Genomic DNA, 18,734 nt, shown 5'->3' on the forward strand with positions numbered 1-18,734 from the left:
AGCTAAAAATTGCAGTTTTGAAGCTGCAGTTTGTTTACAAAGAATTGAGTAAGACAAGCTTATATTTGGGGCTCTGATGAACATATTTCTGGGTAGGGCAGTTGAAGGTCATGAGGCATTTAAGTTGTATTCTTCAAGAATCAATGGCTAGGCCTATACATCATTAACTTAAGTCCCAAAATGTTGATGAATCCCAGATTGACCCTTTAGACGTTTGGTTGACAATGGTTGCGTTTATGCACGCAGCCCATATCTGATATTATTTTTACTAAACTGGTCTTTTGACCAATCAGCTCAGCTCTGAAAATGATCAGATGTGCAAAGAACTGATGTGATTGGTCACAATACGAATTAGTGGGGAAAATATATAACATTTGGAATGCCCGTCTAAACGCAGCCATATTGCTTTTTAGTTTAGGAAGTAAAAAAAATAACTTACCTGTTCATGCCCGGCCTAAAATCAAGCAGAGGTAATTTGCCATTCTCCTGTACTAAATTGGAAAAGACCTTGACTCATGTGTACCTAAAATCATCACGTTTAACTCTTAGTTTCATACAACCCACAACTGATCTTGATTCACATCTTTTACCTGGTTAAGTTACTGCAGGCTGTACCAAGAACATCTCTCCAGAGATGCTCTAAGAGCGAGGGTGCTCATAACACCATCATGCCAAGTGTAATATGGTGAGAACTGGGGACATGACAATAAAGCCCTATCAATCCAAACCATGACACCTAAATAAATTGATGGGGAGTGAAGGGGTTGATTTAGATAGTTCAATTGTGATTGAGCGCTTGAAGTTCAGGGGAGACATAAGTGATAACGTTATTTCACATTGGTAGAGGACAATTCTTAATTTATCATCATCATCAGACACATAACCCCCTTCACATGATCACGATTCAATGATTAAAATGTAATGAGAAGCAACTGATCATCTGCCATCGAACCACAATCTGCGATAAGATGTTAAGAGATCAAAAAAGTAAAAAAATTATTATACAATTCAGTTTGTCCTCTGATGACAAAAAAAAGAATGTTATCCACATTGGGGTAACTAGCTACCATAAGCAAATATTTGATGATTTACAAATTAACCAACTGGTCAATTGTTGTAGTCCATCGTAGTGGTTTTATTATGCTGTTGTACATTGTCACATAACTTCAGATTGAACAAGGAAACACAAGATGGTTCGTATTTAAGTCGATATACAGTCACGATTATTTGCTAATAGTAACATCCTACTTGTAACATCCAAACGTGTTGATGCTTCCATTCATCAAATTTAAGAAATGTGACTTATCAGCAAAAGTTTATATCATGACACATTACAGTATATCAAGACTAAATATTGGAACATAAAATAAATATGCACGGCTCAAAGGCTTCTGGGAGCCAGAGACTAAAAAGGTAGCCAAAGCACAATACAAACCAAAAGAGGCCAAAACAATACAAGTATAATAAAAGTGTTTTCGATGACAAGAAGTTAAGCATTACAATTCCTCCTGAGAATGAAACGCGCCACAGATCAGCAACAGATGAACGCTGTGCGCATCAGGATACGATGGCTGTGACGAGGACGCAAATCTTGTTGAAATAAATAAACCTGGAAAGAGGGCGAACCACACACACAAGTCAACTGGCCATTACACCCGCAGGGAACACGTGTTTCATTTATAAACAATTTACATTCATCGTTCCATTCTCATCATCAGCAACGTCACTTGATGCGCTCTTTAGAGGGGCTTCATGCCTCAGTTCTGAGAGGAATGGTCTGACAGTCGCTCTTCGCTAAACCTAGGATACCCGTGATGAGGGGATGGTGACGACCTCTTAGATAGCTAGGGTGTGGAGGGTCATGCCTCTCCCTTGGCCAGTATCCCCCGCTTTGAGGGGGGGGGGGGGGAAGTCTTCTTCCTCCTCCTACCTGGGACAGCTCTTTGATATCTGAACATGGATACTGTAACGACCCTGGGGTTTCCCTATTAGGTAGGGAAATACCAAAGAACAAGATTAGGTGGAAGACCAGTAGTAGCCACATTTCTAAATGTGTAACCTTCTCAAAGAGCATAACCTTAAAAAAAATCTTACCCTGGAATTCAACCTTGTCTAATCCCTTGATGGCATAGCCTCGTCGGAGTTGTCAATGTGCACAAACGCATAGTTTTTAACAATAGCTCATTCAGAGACTGTGCCATACTCCTCGAACGAAGTGCGGAGTTAATCGTTGTTGCCTTTCTCCAAGTTTGACGGATACCTGGTTCTTCCCGCGACTAGCCTCGACGTTTATCGCCATGCAGCTTGTAGAGGTACAGGCTGCGGATGGCTTTGGTGGCAGACTTACGGTCATCCATGTGGACGAAAGCAAAATTCTTGACGATAGCGCATTCTGTGACCGCACCGTACTGGGAGAACAACACCTGAATTTCATCCTCGTCTGCCTCCCGAGGGAGGTTCCCAATGAAGATCTTGACCATCCTTGAAGCAGTGTTGTAGAAAGCCTTAGGTGAGAGGGGGGAAAGATCAATGATGTGACTGAGGCACAACCCCCACCCCCAGGGCCACTTAACCAGACAATGTTGTTGGCCCATTTACTCAAAACCTCTAAAATTACTTAATGACTGATTGGATATGCATGTCAAACTTGACAAGATAGCTAACTAACCATATTATGAAATAGCTAACATGTACAAGTAGCAAAACTCTGACTAGTTAGCGAGCTAGTTTACATGACAAAGTGCAGTGCACTTATGTCTGGCATCAAGTCGGCTAGCCATCTAGAATGCTAGCTAACCACTTTTGCCAGAAACAGGTCGTTTTCAAACTTCGAAAACGCAGATGAGGTTATTTCAGCAACATGATAACGCCAAAGCAAACCAGCTTTCATGCAACCAAAAACAAACATTAATATAAAACGCCTAGAATATTGTATATATTTTGTCTAGCTACATGCCTAACAGGCTGACTACACCGCTCGCATCGCGTGCGCAAGAGTCAATTTCAAATGTTTTAGTACAGCAGTTATTTAAAGATGTTCTCGACCAGAAATATTGAATAGTACACTTACCTCAATCGGTTAACGTTAGATACGTCACTTTCGTATAAAAAACGTCTACATCGCGTTATACAGAACGGGAAAAGCCCGCCTGCTGAGATGCGTTATGCTAGCTGATTGGTTAGACAACCATTGTTCTTTGATTAGCCTGTGAATTGACCAATGACATTTTAAATTGTTACAGCGTTACTAACGCCGAGAGTAGGCACGTAATACGGACCATCAGTCACATGAACAAACAGTGAATAGCTTGAAACTGCTTAGGCAAGTTGAGGTTGTTTATTAGCCTAGCTAGGTACATAATATTATGATTATGCTACTATTCGTACCAACTACTTCGAATGGCATGACTTATGATACTAGCTTGCTTGGTATACGTATTTTATTGAACACATATAGATACATTTTTCTTCACTTTATTATCACCATGATCTGTAGAGCTATGTGTCGCAGGCACCCAAAATTCGTTTTACTGCTTCAGGGTTTTGGCATGCTGATTACAGATGGCAGTTGATGATTGACAATAGCACCCCTTTCCCAGAACAGTTAATTTGGCATGCAATTTCATCACAGATAAGAAGCTAGTTGGTTTAATTGATACTGCTCCTTTGTCGACTGCACTCACATGGTCATAAAGTAGCCCTATAAACCTGCCTGTTACTGAAAATCGTAAGGAAGTTGTATAAAACCTGCCAAGGTGAAAGCATAATCAGACGTTCCCTAAACATCGAGCTATAACCGGATCATGACTAGCAGCAGTTCACTGCCACTGGTGGTGCTATGTATGGTGCTGCTGGTTCTGGCTGACGTCATGATCACCCCCTTCCTGTTTGTTTTTGTCCTGGCAGTATCCTCCGATACCCGTTATAGTTGGCGCAACACTTTGTGCGCCAATAGACAACAGTTGTACTGGTTCTAGTAAACAAAGCAAGTCAACCGTTGGAGACAGCCTACTGTATAATGTAGCCTGATCTTTCGAGACGCTACGAGCAAAATAAATTATCCTACAGCCTACCCAACTTTACAGGTAAAATATAGCAAGTTTGGAAGTGAACATTCAGAATGGTTTTGTTTGAACGAATGTCATGATATGTGATTCTCATTCAAATGTTATACAAGCCTAGTATTGTTATTAGTGCTTCAGAAAAACACAAGTGTGGAAGATATTTGCAGATTATATATCTAACATGTTCTTCACCTCTCTGATGACAATAGACTTTAACTTTTATGAAAAAGCAGTCTATCCTAAGCTGTTTCCCTGTGTATACTTGAAAAAGGCTACATTCATATCACAGTGGAATTACTTTAAGTCAGTGAACGTTTTAGAGGAAATGCTGACAGGCTGAGGGTGTGGAATGATGATGCAATTCTGACACAATTCTAAGAACTAAAAATGTTAGAACAAATATCGAAAGCACCTTGAGATTTTGTACTGCTTCATGGAAATACCCTGAACATTCTTCCTATCGATTAGAGCAATATAATTAAGTGTTTTCCATTCCATCACCCTCTATCTGAGCTGTTATTCTCTGTCTAGTAATGAGACTTATTTAGTGCCAGAATAACACAAGGTAATCATTTTGAATATTCCTCTCTGTTTTTCTCTTAGACCAAGTGAACCAGAAAGTGAAAGACAACATCCCTTCAATTGCATCAGCCATCATAAGATCCACCATGGAGGTGTCTCACACCGTGGAAACAGAGGAGCTGATGACATGCCTCCAGATCCAGCTCTACCACCCCCAGCAGGCTTCCAGGGCTCTGTACCGCATGTTGCCTCTGGACACCAGACACAAGCTCCAGGCCGAGGACCCAGTGAAGCTGGGCCGGGATGCCCAGGCCTGCACCTTCGTGCTGGCCGACCCCCGTGTCTCCCGCAAGCAGCTGTCCTTGCAGGCCTACCGCACCTCCAACAGCCCGGACATGCTATTTTCTGTGCAGAACCTGAGCCAGAAGGGACGTGTGACTGTCAATGGGTTTGAGTTGGGGTTCCTGGAGAGGGCAGAGCTGCCGGGTAAGGCCTTGATCCGGTTCGGGGAATACGAGATGCTGATACGCCGTGAGAATGGAGAGGCGAAGGGGAGCTTTGAGGTGGAGTTTCGGGTGCTGGCAGTACCCCCTTCCAGAGAGATGGGCATGGTCGTGCCAAATATGGTGCCCGTCATGGACACGGGCTCAGACCTTTCAACCAATGGCATCCCACCACTCATGAGCCAAGGGCCAATGGAGATGGATGAGACAATCATGTACCAATCAGGCAGTGCGTTTCTTTCATAAAATAGTTTTACTACAATAACAGCCATATTGTTTTGATTATATCGTATTGTTTTCTCTTTAACTAGAAGCAGTTTTCTTGACAAATGCTGATGTTAAACATTCTGAAAGCTTAAATCAAAATGTTGACTGTATGTGGCGCCAAGCTATCAGTACCTCAAATGTTTTTATATTCTACCTTATAACCCACTCCTCAAGTATTATTCAGAATGTTACGTTATTTTATAAAATGTGAAACTAAAGCTTGTGAATATGACCCTTTTTCATGATACCCAAATAAGAGCAAGTATCAGAATTCAATAAAGGACGAGGTTAGGGTGGGGGAAGGATATTGTTTTGTCACCGTTTTGTAAATGTTGATTTTAATAAACTGTTTTATTTGATGATCGCGTTAAAGGCTTTGGCAAGTACAAGCAACAAATGTTACCTGTGAGGAACAAAGGCACATTCTGAAAAACTGGCTATACCTGTATATGTTTTAGTCTACCTGCATGTGAGATAAGATATGAGCCCAATTTGCTCACTTTGACCCCATCTGCCTCACCATTGTCACCTGTGATGCCTCAGATGGAGCACTAGGAGCTGTCCTCTCACAGCTGCAGAGTGGCATTGAGAGGCCCGTCGCCTTCACCTCAAGAGCCCTGAGCCCCACTAAACAACGGTACTCTGTGGGTGAACGAGAAGCACTGGCCTGTGTCTGGACGTGCGAAATGTGGCACCTCTACTTATATGGCCGGCTGTTCACGTTTCGAACCAACCACCAGTCCCTCACTACGCTACTGTCGGCATTCAGAACTGGCCACAAGCCACTTCAGGTTTAACAGATGGGCCGACTGCCTCAGACAGTATGACTATCAGCTGAAGTTCACTCCGGGGAGGGATAACGTGGTGGCAGACCTCTCACGCTCCTCCGATCGTCTTGCCAGACGACAACGAAACAGAGCTCGAACAAATACTCTACGCTCCCCTTCAGTCAGCTGTCTCACTGGAGGAGCTGAAGCAAGCATCGTAACAGGATCCCACACTTTAACAGGATCAACCTGTAAGACAGCATGTTTCACTTATCGCCAATATAGTGGAGACCACGGTGCTCCTGGAAACTTTCAACACTAGAAATTGTTTTATACCCTTCCCCAGAAATATCTTGTAGATCTACGGACAATTCCTTGGACACCTTGGTATAGTTTCTGCTCAGATCTTCACTGTCAACTGTGGGACCTTATATAGACAGGTGTTTCTTTGTAAATTATGTCAAACAATTGTAATGGCCACAGGTGGACTCCAATCACGTTGTAACGATTACTCAAGGATGAGCAAAGGATGTTTTCTCTCTGTCATTATGGGCCATTGTGTGTAGATGGATGAGAAGAAATATATATTCAATCCATTTTGAATTCAGGCTGTAACACAACAAAATGTGGAATATGTCAAGGTGTGTGACTCCTTCCTGAAGGCACTGTATATAGTGTACATTTTCTTCATTTTTTGGGCACTTTTCCAGTGTATTGCTCTCTTTTTGAGAGTAAGGGTTCCTTACACTAACACTTGTTTTTCTACAAGAACAAAACTAGAAAATGATTTAATATTTTCTGTTCTATCTGATATATCATCTAGTGGCCCTATCAGGTACTTTAGATTACCTCAGGTGTCTGTCATTATCTCTGGCTCACTGTGTGTACTTATCTGTCCCACTATTGTTTGTGGAGATATGCGCTGATGAAGGTCGACTGACCGAAAGCTAAGCCACAACTAAAGGAATTTGCATCTGACTGGAAGTATGCTGAGACTTTTTCCTGTTTCTTCAGTTTTTCCTTTGGCCTCCAGCACCTTCACTAATACTTTCTGGCTATTATCTAATACATTCTGCTAACATTTTTTATAATCTTTTGAAATACACATATTTTAGATTACTTTTTATTGGGCAAGGGTGGGATCATTGTGGTGGTTTTGAGAAGCACATACTATCCTGTGCCACAGTGCCTTTAGAATGTATAGTATGTGCTTCTCAAGGGCTTTTTCCACATTTTGTTTTTAGTGCCTGAATTTAAAATGGAATAAATTGTAGATGTTGTCACTGGCCTGCACAGTTCCCCATAATGTCAGTTGATTTAGGTTTTTTAAATGTTTACAAATTCATTAAAAATTAAAAGCTGAAATGTCTTGAGTCAATAAGTATTTAACCCCATTGTTATCGCAAGCAAATAAGTTCAGGAGTATAAAATGTGCTTAACAAGTCACAATAAGTTGTATGGACTCCTAATAATAGTGTTTAACATGAATTTTGAATGACTACCTCATCTCTGTACCGCACACATAACATTATCTGTAAGGTCCGTAAGTCGAGCAGTGAATTTCAAACAGAGGTTTTCAAATGTCTCGCAAAGAGCACCTATTGGTAGATGGGCAAAAATTAAAAAAGCAGATAATGAATGTCCCTTTGAGCACGGTGAAGTTATTAATTAAATTTTGGACGGTGTATCAATACACCCAGTCAATACAAAGATACAGGCATCCTTCCTAACTCAGTTGCCAGAAAGGAAGGAAACCTATCAGGGATTTCACCATGAGGCCAATGGTGACTTTAAAACAGTTGATGGAGCAACATTGTAGTTACTCCATAATAATAACCTAATTGACAGAGTGAAAAGGGAGCCTGTACAGAATAAAAAGTATTCTAAAACGTGCATTAGTGAAGTAATACAGCAAAAAATGTGGCAAATCAATTAACTTTATATCCTAAATAGTCGTGTTTGGGGCATATCCAATACAGCACATTACTGAGTACCACTCTCCATATTTGAGCATAGTGGTGGCTGCATCATGTTATGGGTATGCTTGTAATTGTCAAGGACTGGGGAGTTTTTCCAGGATAAAAAGGAACAGAAGCTAAGCACAGGCAAAATCCTAGAAGAAAACCTGGTTTAGTCTGCTTTCAACCAGACACTGGGAGATTAATTAACCTTTCAGCAGGACAGTAACCTAAAACAAGGCCAAATTTACACTGGGGTGGCCGAGTTACAATTGTGACCTACATCTGCTTGAAAATCTATGGCAAGACCTGAAAATGGTTGTCTAGCAATGATCAACATCCAAATTGACAGAGCTTGAAGAATTTTGAAAAGAATAATGGGTAAATGTTGCAAAATCCAGGTGTGGAAAGTTCTTAGAGACTTACCCAGAAAGTTTCACAGCAGTTATCACTGCCAAATGTGATTTTAACATGTATAGATAAGTATTCAACCCTCAGACTAATCAAGATATTAGGGTTTTCGTTTTCAAATGCTAAAATATTTTGTCCAAGTGGAAGAAAATTGTAAGTAGATTGATGAAAAATGTAATTAATTTCAATCCCAATTTGTAACATCAAAAAGAGGAAAAAGTAAAGGGGTGTGAATAATTTAAGGCACTGTATGCCTAGACTTCTTTGATCTGTATGTACACACCAACTACCCAGCATAGGGCAGTAGGCGTCCACAAAAGGAACAGCCACACCCAAATGACCTCATCACCAGTCATATGATGGCTATATGTGGGTTTATAGAAAGAGTTAATCTACCCCCCCCCAAACAGAATTTATACGTGATCTGTAGTCTTAGGTGCACGGCCAGCTCCAGGCATAATCAGTCACTTAGGGGCCCCAGCAGCTAGGAACTGTCAGGGTCTCAATTTACTTATGAGCGTTAGAATACACAAGGTGTAAATTCAAACAGTTTTGTGCATCAGTCACTCAATTAGCCATGTCTGCTAATAATTAATCTAGCTAGTGATATTCAATTGTAATCATGGCCAAAATACTGATCGGGCACATGCCCAGGGGGCCCCTCGTTGATTGTATTAGTTGCTCTCACTCAGATATCAACATTGCAAAATGTGTAGAACTGCAGAAAACTCCTTAAAACTAACATTTTCTCTACACCCCATGCCAAAATGTGTAGTATAGCAGGAAATGAACTTTGTATGTTTTTAATCTCCACCCCAACCAAATCTCAGTTACAACGCCCAAAAGGCTAGAGCCAGCCTTCCAACATTACATGTACAAAAACCTTGTTTGGAAAGGACACTATCAACCCAGAGTGAACAAACAAGTTCAGTTTGAAATATTTTATTAGGAAATCACACAAAGACATTCGGGGGACTCTTATAAAACCAAGTATTTCAGTAGTACAGCTATACAAACTAATACAACCATTTACAGTATAGGTTACAATACATATGAATGCTTAATGAATTCTACTTTTCTAACTTACCAGTGGCCTAGACCTTCAAACAGGGGTGCATTCACTAGGAACCAAATGGCCAAAACAGAGGGGGACTGCATTAACGTGTCCATTAAGAAATGCTTGTTTTCACAGCAAAATGTTTTGCTTGTGCACACTAAATGAATAAACCCTACAACAATATGTATCTGCTGACCTTAAGACTGTGTCCCTACTTGCTTATGGATGGAATTATCTATAAAATAAATCTTCCCCCGACAATGACACCTAACAACATTTCCACAACCAAGATCATGTTTATATTTAAAAGGGCAATCTGGTATTCAAAACAAAGACCCAGCCAAATGTTTGGTTAAGAGCTGAGGCTGGAGAACTGTAGATGACTAACCACTCTGAAATTCATAGACTGAGCTTTTGATAGATGGACTGACCATCTATGAGCTCAAAATGATAGTTTTGACAATGTTTTAAAGCTATAGTTTGTTCACAATTAGATTACTTAAACAATGGAGTAACAGATTTATATTTGGAGCTCTGATGAACTTGTGTTTTTAGGTGGGACAGTTAAAGGTCATCAGGCATTTAACTTATATTCTTCGAGATTCAATGGTTAAGCCTATATCTAAATATCCCAAAATATTGCAGAATCCAAGACTGCCCCTTTAAAAGACGTTTGGCTGCATTTATACAGGCAGCACAATCGCATTTTTTTTTACACTATCATTCAGCGTAGAAAAAGATCTAAAAAAAAGAAAAAGTAAAATGACCAATTAGTGAGGGGGGGTAATTGGGCTGCCTGTCTAAACGCAGCCATATAGATTGTTAGTATGGAAAGGTTTAGCATTTATATTATGTGTCCATGCCAAGCAGAGACGTCTTGTCATTTTCCTGACTCCTGTGTACCTAAATTAATCACATCTTTAAACCCAAGATTCATACAACTGATCCCAACTCCCATCTTACCTGGTTAGGTTCCTGCAGGCGGCGCCAAGAACATCTCTCCAGAGACGCTTCCAGAGTGAGTGTATTATGGTGAGAACTGGGGATATGGCAAAAAAGCCCAATCAAACCCATGACACTGAAATAAATTGATGAGCAGTGACGGGGCAGATCAGTATAGTTCAATTGTGATTGAGCGCTTGAAGTCGAGGGGACACAGATAACGTTATTTGACATTTTATCATTATCAAGCATTTATCCCCCCTCAAAATGGTTAAAGTATATTGAGAAGCAACTGATCATTCGCCATTGAATCATAAGATTAAGAATCTGCGATTTGATTTAACAAGAGTTCCCCAAAAAATTATCGAAATTCCTGTACAATTCAGTTTTATTAAAATCATGTCCTGATTACAAATAAGAACGTTATCCACCTTAGTGTAACTCGCCACCATAAACAAATTAACCAACTAATCCATCGAAGTGGTTTATTATGCTGTTGTACATTGTCGCAGAGCGCTACCTTTTCATAATCCATAACTTTGCATCATTTCAGACGATAGATTTAAATTTAAACCAGCATGGTTGTTCAAAGGAAACACGTGTTGATATTCAAATCACGATTATTAACATCCTTTTCGTAATAACGTGTTGCAGCTTTCAATCATTAAATTTCAGAAATTAGATTTTAGAGCAAAAAGTTTGTATCATGACACGTTACAGTATATCAAGAGGACAAAAATAATGTTAACGTAAAATAAAAACGCACAACTAAATGGCTTCTGGGAGCCTGAGACTAAAAACATAGCTAAAGCACAATACTAAAACAATGCAAAAAAAAAAAAGAGTAAACAATACAATAAAAGGGTTTTAAATGACGAGAGGGCATGCATTACAATTCCTCCTGAGAACGAAACGCGCTCAGCCACAGACGAGGGGGGTAAATTGCTGTGTGCATCAGGAGACGACGACGCAGATCTTGTTGAAATATTTAAACCTGGAAAGAGAGCAAACCACACACACACACACGTCAACCGCCCGTTACACCCGCAGCGAACACGTGTTTCACTTATAAACAATCTACATTCATCGTTCTATTCTCATCAGCAACTTCAATCTACATGGTCAAATTAATACTCTACATGAGTTCCTCACTTTTACCAATACATGATTTATGTTTAGCTCAATCATTGCTTATATACCAACGAGATGATTAAGAATTACGATTTTTCGCAGAGCTCTCTTACACATGCTTTTTCTCCCAGTTCAAGCATTTCAGTTAATCTGGAGGTTTAGCGAAGAGCGACTGTCAGACCATTCCTCTCAGAATTGAGGCATGAAGCCCCTCTAAAGAGCGCATCAAGTGACCTTGGACCCTCCATATAGAGGATCGGTACTACTTCACCTCCCATTTCCCATTAGAATGTTTGTAGCGCAGGCCTATTCTCACCTTGAGTCAAACGCCGGTGTACGCTGCTTAGTAATAGCGAGCCGCTGGCGGCGGTGGCAACCTGTCGGCGTAGGGGTCTCTGGTACGTGGTAGGTTGTACATCGCGGGCCGAGAGATGGGAGAGAGTCGGGAACGCTCATAGGAGTAACCGTTACCGGCGGGGGGCATGGGGGGAGGAGGGGCCCTCCGAATGGGACTGCGGTCCCTGGCGTAGTACGCAGAGGGGGGAGGAGGGAGGGGGCGACGCTCATATGGATCGAGGCCAGAGGCCATGAAGCGCTCCCTGACCATGGAAGAGGGGGGCGGGGGAGGAGGGGGTAAGGAGCCTACACGCCTCTCATCATAGGACATTATGCCGTAAGGGGCAGGACGAGCCCTGTATTTCTCATAGTAATCCACAACGGCATAGCTCTGCCTCTCGCGCTCATAAGCACGCTCTGGGTAAGGGGCTCGTCGAGGGGGAGGGGGTGGTGGAGTGGGGGCAGGGTACCCGTGATGAGGGGGTGGCTGTCGACCTCTTAGATAGCTAGGGGGTGGAGGATCATGCCTCTCCCCGGGGTAGCCACGGGGGGGCCAGTAACCTCCCCTCTCAGGTGGGGGTGGTGGATAGTCTTCTTCCTCCTCGTACCTGGGACGGCTCTTGGATATCTGAACATGGATACGTTTCCCTATTAGGGAAAGAAATGCCAAAGAACATGATTAGGTGGAAGACCAGTAGTAGCCACATTTCTAAATGTGTAACCTTCTCAAAGAGCATAAGCTAAAAAAAAAAATCTTACCCTGGAATTCAACGTTGTCTAATCCCTTGATGGCATCCATAGCCTCATCGGAGTTGTCCATGTGCACAAACGCAAAGTTTTTGACAATAGCACATTCAGAGACCGTGCCATACTCCTCGAACAGAGTGCGGAGCTCATCATCGTTGCCTTTCTCCACGTTTGTCACGTGGAGTTTGACGGCTCCCTGGTTCTTCCCGCGACTAGCCTCGACATTTATCGCCGTGCCATGCAGCTTGTAGAGGTGCAGGCTGCGGATGGCTTTGGTGGCAGACTTACGGTCATCCATGTGGACGAAAGCAAAATTCTTGACGATGGCGCATTCTGTGACGGCACCGTACTGGGAGAACAACACCTGAATTTCATCTTTGTCTGCCTCCCGAGGGAGGTTCCCAATGAAGATCTTGACCATCCTTGAAGCAGTGTTGTAGAAAGCCTGACGTGAGGGGGGAAAGCTCAATGAGACTATGCGAACTAGCGAAATTGTCATGTAAACTAAGTACAGTGGTGCACTTGTTATCGGCATCAAGCATGGGGGCTAGTAATCTAGTAGAATGTTAGCTACTTAGTTACCACTTTCGACAGAAACCGATCGTTTTAAAACCTCGATACGTTTATTATTTCAGCAACAAGATCATGTCCAAATTTTATAGAAGCAAAAATGAAAATGTATAGAAAACGGCGTCGAATATTGTACATCTCGTTGTCTAACTACATTACCTAGCTAATTTAGCTAGCTTGCCACCCCAATACGTGCGTACCCGTTCGAGAAACGGTACTCCAAAAGATTTTATTGCATAACAGAATATTCCTCAATACGGGTAGACAGAGTTCATACCTCGCGTCAACTTCAAATATTCTAGCAGTAGCTATTTATTTTCTATTAACCAAGAAAGATTGAATGGAACACTTACCTCAAATCAGTTAGCTGCTTCACGGTCGTGAAAAAAATGGCTACACCGGCGTGCTAAAGAAGCGCGCCTACTGAGATGCGTCAACACAGCTGATTGGTTAGACAACCGTTCATTGATTAGCCTGGGAATGGACCAATGGAACAACTTCTACGTTTATTTGAGTAATTCAGACCACCAATGACACTTCAAGTTGTTACAATGTAGCCAACACACGAGTAGGCAAGCGATAGGGACAACCTACCTGTCTGTAACATGAATTAGTTAGCTACAATGTAACAAACTAAATAGTTTGTAGGGTTGTTTATTATCCTAGCTAGGTACATATGATTATACTACTCGAACCAACTAATTCAAATGGTATTACTTATATTAGCTTGCCTGTAATCCGTATTTTATTTAACACAAACACGTAAAAAAAATAAAAAATAAACTTTATCACCATTATCTGTCGGGCTATGTGTTGCATGCAACCGACAGTTTCACTGCTTCTGATTTTTTTGGCATGCTGATTAGATGGCAGTCGATTGAAGTAAACTCTCCTTTCCCAAAACAGATTATTTGACACACTTTTTAAAATCACAGAATTATTTGGTTTAATTGATACTGCGTCTTTAAAGACTGTACTCACACGGTCGTAAAATAGACATATGAGCCCGCCTGTTACGGAAAAGCGCAAGGAAGTTGCAGGGAGCCTTCAAAAGGTAAAAGCATAAAACAAACGTTCCCTAAGCATCTACTGCTATTAGGAAATTACATAATTTCCCATCACAGGATCAAGGCAAGCAGCAGTCACTGCCACTGGGGGTGCCATTTCGGGTGCTGCTGACGTAACGATCGTCCTCTTACCGTTGTTTTGCTGTCCAGTTTCCTCCAACACTCGTTATAGTTGGCACACAACTTGGCGTGTCAGTAGACAATTTGCTGTACCCGTTCAAGTAGACAAAGCAGGTCAATCGTCGGACACAATTTTACTGGAGCCTGACCTTTTGAGACGCTGCGGGCAAAACAATTATTCTTACCACCGAGATAAAGACCATTTCAAGTTGGATATTAGCGCTTTCAAACCTCAATCCACTTGAGCCACAGACACCAAGTAAGTGTCATGTTGGAAAACTTGCGCACAACATTGCACAGGTCTTATTTTCACAATTGACAAATTTTCTTTCCAAAGCTAATAAACGTGGAAATGTGAGCAGCATTTTGTATTCCTAGTTGAATTAGTTAGGGAGCGTAAACAAAAGGACACTTTTTTACATTCAAATTTCGATTGCTACTTGGTCATGTGACCTACTGACTTCAAACAAGGTTCCGAATGTCCACTGACTACCCTTATTGCACACCCTTTAGTTTGTCCATTTATCTCACATGATTTTACTAACTTTTAAATTTCAGAATGTCCATGGACTGGCGGAGATGAGCACCGCGAACGATCCAGTGCGGTAATGTGAACGATGCCGGAGAAGCTGGCGGGAGCCCTGGGGAGAGTTCTCTTTTCTTTGTGAAGGGCAGGGCACCCTGGAATGGGTTCGCCCCGAGAGAAGGGCCCTGGAAATCATAGCGGTTTCGGCATCGTCCGGTGAGGCCCTTAAATCCGGGGGGAGAGTGTGTAAATCGCATGCCGGGCCGTACCCATCTCCCAAGGTGAACAGCCTCTGGCACATAACAATGTAGAGGTATGGGAAGTTGGCAAAAAAGATCTGTAACTTCGGGATAAGGATTGGCTTTAATGGCAGGGTCGGTTGGGCCGGGGAATTTGTCTGGGGAGGGCGGCCTACATCTGATGTGGGTAGTACCATCCACGCCCATTGATTTGCTGCGGAACCATAAAACGGACAGAAGAAGCATAGGTTCCCACTGGGCACCGATCACTGAATGTCAACTTGATGAAATTCAAAAAAGGAGTGTACCCACCTGTCGCGGTCGCACTCAAATCACCCATGGGGTGACTGACCCCCTCATGTCAAAGTGAGGAATATCAATGAAGCGCTGGTAAAGGTGGTTCCTATGCCTCTGTCCCGGAGGGCTGACTGGGAAAGCAAATTATTGAAAGGGGATGATTATTTTCTGTTGCTTCTTCCGACACCCGGTCAATGGTGCCGAAAGATACTGCGAGGGGTATTTGGTTCTCAAGCCTATAAGTATTGCACTGGCTCTTGATGTCGATTGGGTGTAAAAACCCAGTTAAAGTCCGCTTAATTAAGGTTAGTAGCGGCGACTGTTGTCCAGTTTGTAAGACAAAAGCCTCTGATGATACCACCGGGCGTGACTCGAATGGATGTTAATTTGATGATATGACTGTAGCATGCTACCCTTCGCGGTCGCACTCAAACCACCTTTGGGGTGGCTGTGATCCCCTCATGTCAAAGTGAGAAAATTCGATGAAGCAGGGGTAAACGGCAGGACATATTTAAGAGTCGAGGTAGCCAAATGCCTCGTCATCTAATTAGTGACGCGCATGAATCAATGAACGAGATTCCCACAGTCCCTACCTACTATCTAGCGAAACCACAGCCAAGGGAACGGGCTTGACAGAATCAGCAGGGAAAGACCCTGTTGAGCTTAACTCTAGTCTGGCACTGAAGAGACATGAGGTGTAGAATAAGTGGGAGGCCTCGGCCACCGGGATAGCCTCTTCTGGCAGGTGAGTGCCTCCCAAGGCGGGGGGCACTCAGACTCCGAGCAGGGGCGGCCAGACTCAGGGGCTGGGGGCAGAACTCAGGCTGTGGAGGTTGGGTTGGATACTTAGTCTCTGAGCGGATAAAAGCGGGCGGGTCACCAGGTGCACAGAGCTTGTTTCAGGTGCACAAGGACACCTCCAAGGCGGGGGGCACTCCGAGTCCAAGCAGGGGAGGCCGGACTCGGGGGCGGCACTCAGGCCGGAGGTTGGAGTGGGGACTTGGTCTGTGAGCAGAAAAAAAGCGGGCGGGTTACCAAGTGCACAGAGCCTGTTTCAAATGAGATGTCTACAGTCCAGCTGTCAGGAACCACATGCAACTGGTAACCCTTTACAGGCTCTGTGCACGTGGTTCCTGACAGCGGGACTGGAGACATCTTAGTAATTCCAGGGAGTAAGCTACACTCTAAGGCCAAGTGAGAGGGGTGTTGACCGGGGAGGGAAAGTGGGTGTGGAGGCCTGGAGGTCTGTAGTTCCAGGGAGTAAGCTATATACTCTCAGGCCCAGGGAGAGGGCAGGCAGGGAGTGTAGGCCTAGAGGCCAGGAGTCAGAGGTCACCAGGTCAATGGGTGCCTGCCTGGAGGTCAGGAAGGCCCAGGGAAAAGGCCCAAGTTAATGTGTGAGTGACCAAAGATCTATTGAAATTAGAATGTTTATAAAATTAATGTAAAATCGTGTGAGATGAAAATGGACAAACTACAGAGTGTGCAATATATAAGGGTAGTCAGTGGACATTCTGAACCTTGTTTGAGGTCAGTAGGTCACATTACCAAGGAGAAATTGAAATTAGGAACATTGCATTTAAAAAAAAAAATGAATTTAAAAACGTGAGATAAATTTGACTAACTAAAGGATGTGCAATGTGTAGGGCTACTGAGTGTACATTCTCAACCCTGTTTGAAGTCAGTAGGTCACATGACCAAGGAGCTATTGAAATTCTATTTCTATAATTTAAAATAGTGTGAGATGTAAATCGACAAAACAACAGTGTGCACAATGTGCGTCCCTGCCATCGGGTTAGCGAGAACCAGTTTTGAACGTTTTATTAGTAATGGTTAGAGCTATTGAAATTTGAAAAATTTGACTTGTCACCATGTTGACGGTCCCCAACTGCTGTTGGTGGACGTAAGGAAAACTACAGGTGAATATCCGTCAAATATCCAACCTGAATCTGTCTTTACCTCAGTCAGCTTACACAACTTTACAGGTAAGATAGATATAGAAACTTTGGAAGTGAACATTCAGAATGGTTTAGTTATCAGTAAAATCTTAAATTAAGCTAGTCTTGTTAGTGCTTACGACATTTGCAGATTATGATATGTAACATGAACACCTCTATGAAAAAGGCTACATTCAAAGCACAGTGGAATGACTTTCAACCAATGGACGTCTGAAGAAATGCTGACCGAGGCGGAGTGTGTGGAATGATGCAATTCTGACATGTCTCATAAAATAACAAAAAATGTTAAAGCAAATTTCAAAAGCACCTTAATTTGGTACTGCTTTAAGGAAATACCCTGAACATTGTCCCTATGAAATAATTGTTTTTCATTCCATCACTGACATCCTATCTGCGCTGTTCTTGTCTAGTATTATTTTATTTAGTGCCAGAATAACGAAAAGTAATCAATTGAATATTCCTCAGTTTTTCTCTTAGACCAAGTGAACCAGAAAGTGGAAGACAACATCCCTTCAATTGCATCAGCCATCATAAGATCCACCATGGAGGTGTCTCACACTGTGGAAACAGAGGAGCTGATGACATGCCTCCAGATCCAGCTCTACCACCCCCAGCAGGCTTCCAGGGCTCGTTACCGCATGTTGCCTCTGGACACAAGCACCAGGCTGAGGACCCAGTGAGGCAATCGTGCATTGAGTTTGTCATAAAATAGTTTTACTACAATAACAGCCATATTGTTTTGATTATATTGTATTGTTTTCTCTTTAACTAGAAGCAGTTTTCTTGACAAATGCTGATGTTAAACATTCTGAAAGCTTAAATCAAAATGTTGACTGTATGTGGTGCCAAGCTATCAGTACCTCAAATGTTTTTATATTCTACCCTATAACCCACTCCTCAAGTATTATTCAGACTGTTACGTTATTTTATAAAATATGAAACTAAAGCTTGTGAATATGACCCTTTTTCATGATACCCAAATAAGAGCAAGTATCAGAATTCAATGAAGGACGAGGTTAGGGTGGGGGAAGGATATTGTTTTGTCACCGTTTTGTAAATGTTGATTTTAATAATTAAACTGTTTTATTTGATGATCGCGTTAAAGGCTTTGGCAAGTACAAGCAACAAATTTTACCTGTGAGGACCAAAGGCACATTCTGAAAAACTGTCTATACCTGTATATGTTTTAGTCTACCTGCATGTGAGATATGACCCCTAATTTCTCTATCTTGGAGCTGAAGTTAGTTAGCCA

The 18,734-nt window shown here is 42.3% G+C and overlaps 2 protein-coding genes, 1 long non-coding RNA gene and 1 pseudogene across 3 annotated transcripts; 2 read left to right on the forward strand and 2 right to left on the reverse strand.

Moving 5' to 3' along the window:
- Positions 1-1,926: 1,926 nt before the first annotated feature.
- Positions 1,927-3,280, reverse strand: LOC139561038 (RNA-binding protein 4B-like; annotated as a pseudogene).
- Positions 3,273-5,715, forward strand: LOC139561128 (TRAF-interacting protein with FHA domain-containing protein A-like). Its single transcript, XM_071378011.1, has 2 exons — positions 3,273-4,085; positions 4,668-5,715. Exon 2 carries the CDS (start codon positions 4,733-4,735, stop codon positions 5,333-5,335), a length of 603 nt encoding a protein of 200 aa, XP_071234112.1. The 5' UTR covers positions 3,273-4,085; positions 4,668-4,732; the 3' UTR covers positions 5,336-5,715.
- A 3,703-nt stretch (positions 5,716-9,418) lies between these two features.
- On the reverse strand, positions 9,419-14,028 carry LOC139561125 (RNA-binding protein 4.1-like). Its single transcript, XM_071378009.1, has 4 exons — positions 13,629-14,028; positions 12,718-13,150; positions 11,939-12,606; positions 9,419-11,485 (listed from the first exon to the last, which is right to left on the reverse strand). The coding sequence occupies exons 2-3, from the start codon at positions 13,124-13,126 to the stop codon at positions 11,966-11,968; spliced, it is 1,050 nt and encodes a 349-aa protein (XP_071234110.1). The 5' UTR covers positions 13,127-13,150; positions 13,629-14,028; the 3' UTR covers positions 9,419-11,485; positions 11,939-11,965.
- An 89-nt stretch (positions 14,029-14,117) lies between these two features.
- LOC139561129 (uncharacterized) lies at positions 14,118-18,573 on the forward strand. Its single transcript, XR_011672069.1, has 3 exons — positions 14,118-14,721; positions 15,021-15,269; positions 17,948-18,573. It is a non-coding gene; the product is annotated as an uncharacterized lncRNA (long non-coding RNA).
- The last annotated feature ends 161 nt before the right edge of the window (positions 18,574-18,734 follow it).

This window comes from Salvelinus alpinus, chromosome 31 (assembly GCF_045679555.1).
Source record: "Salvelinus alpinus chromosome 31, SLU_Salpinus.1, whole genome shotgun sequence".
NCBI classification, from domain to species: domain Eukaryota; kingdom Metazoa; phylum Chordata; class Actinopteri; order Salmoniformes; family Salmonidae; genus Salvelinus; species Salvelinus alpinus.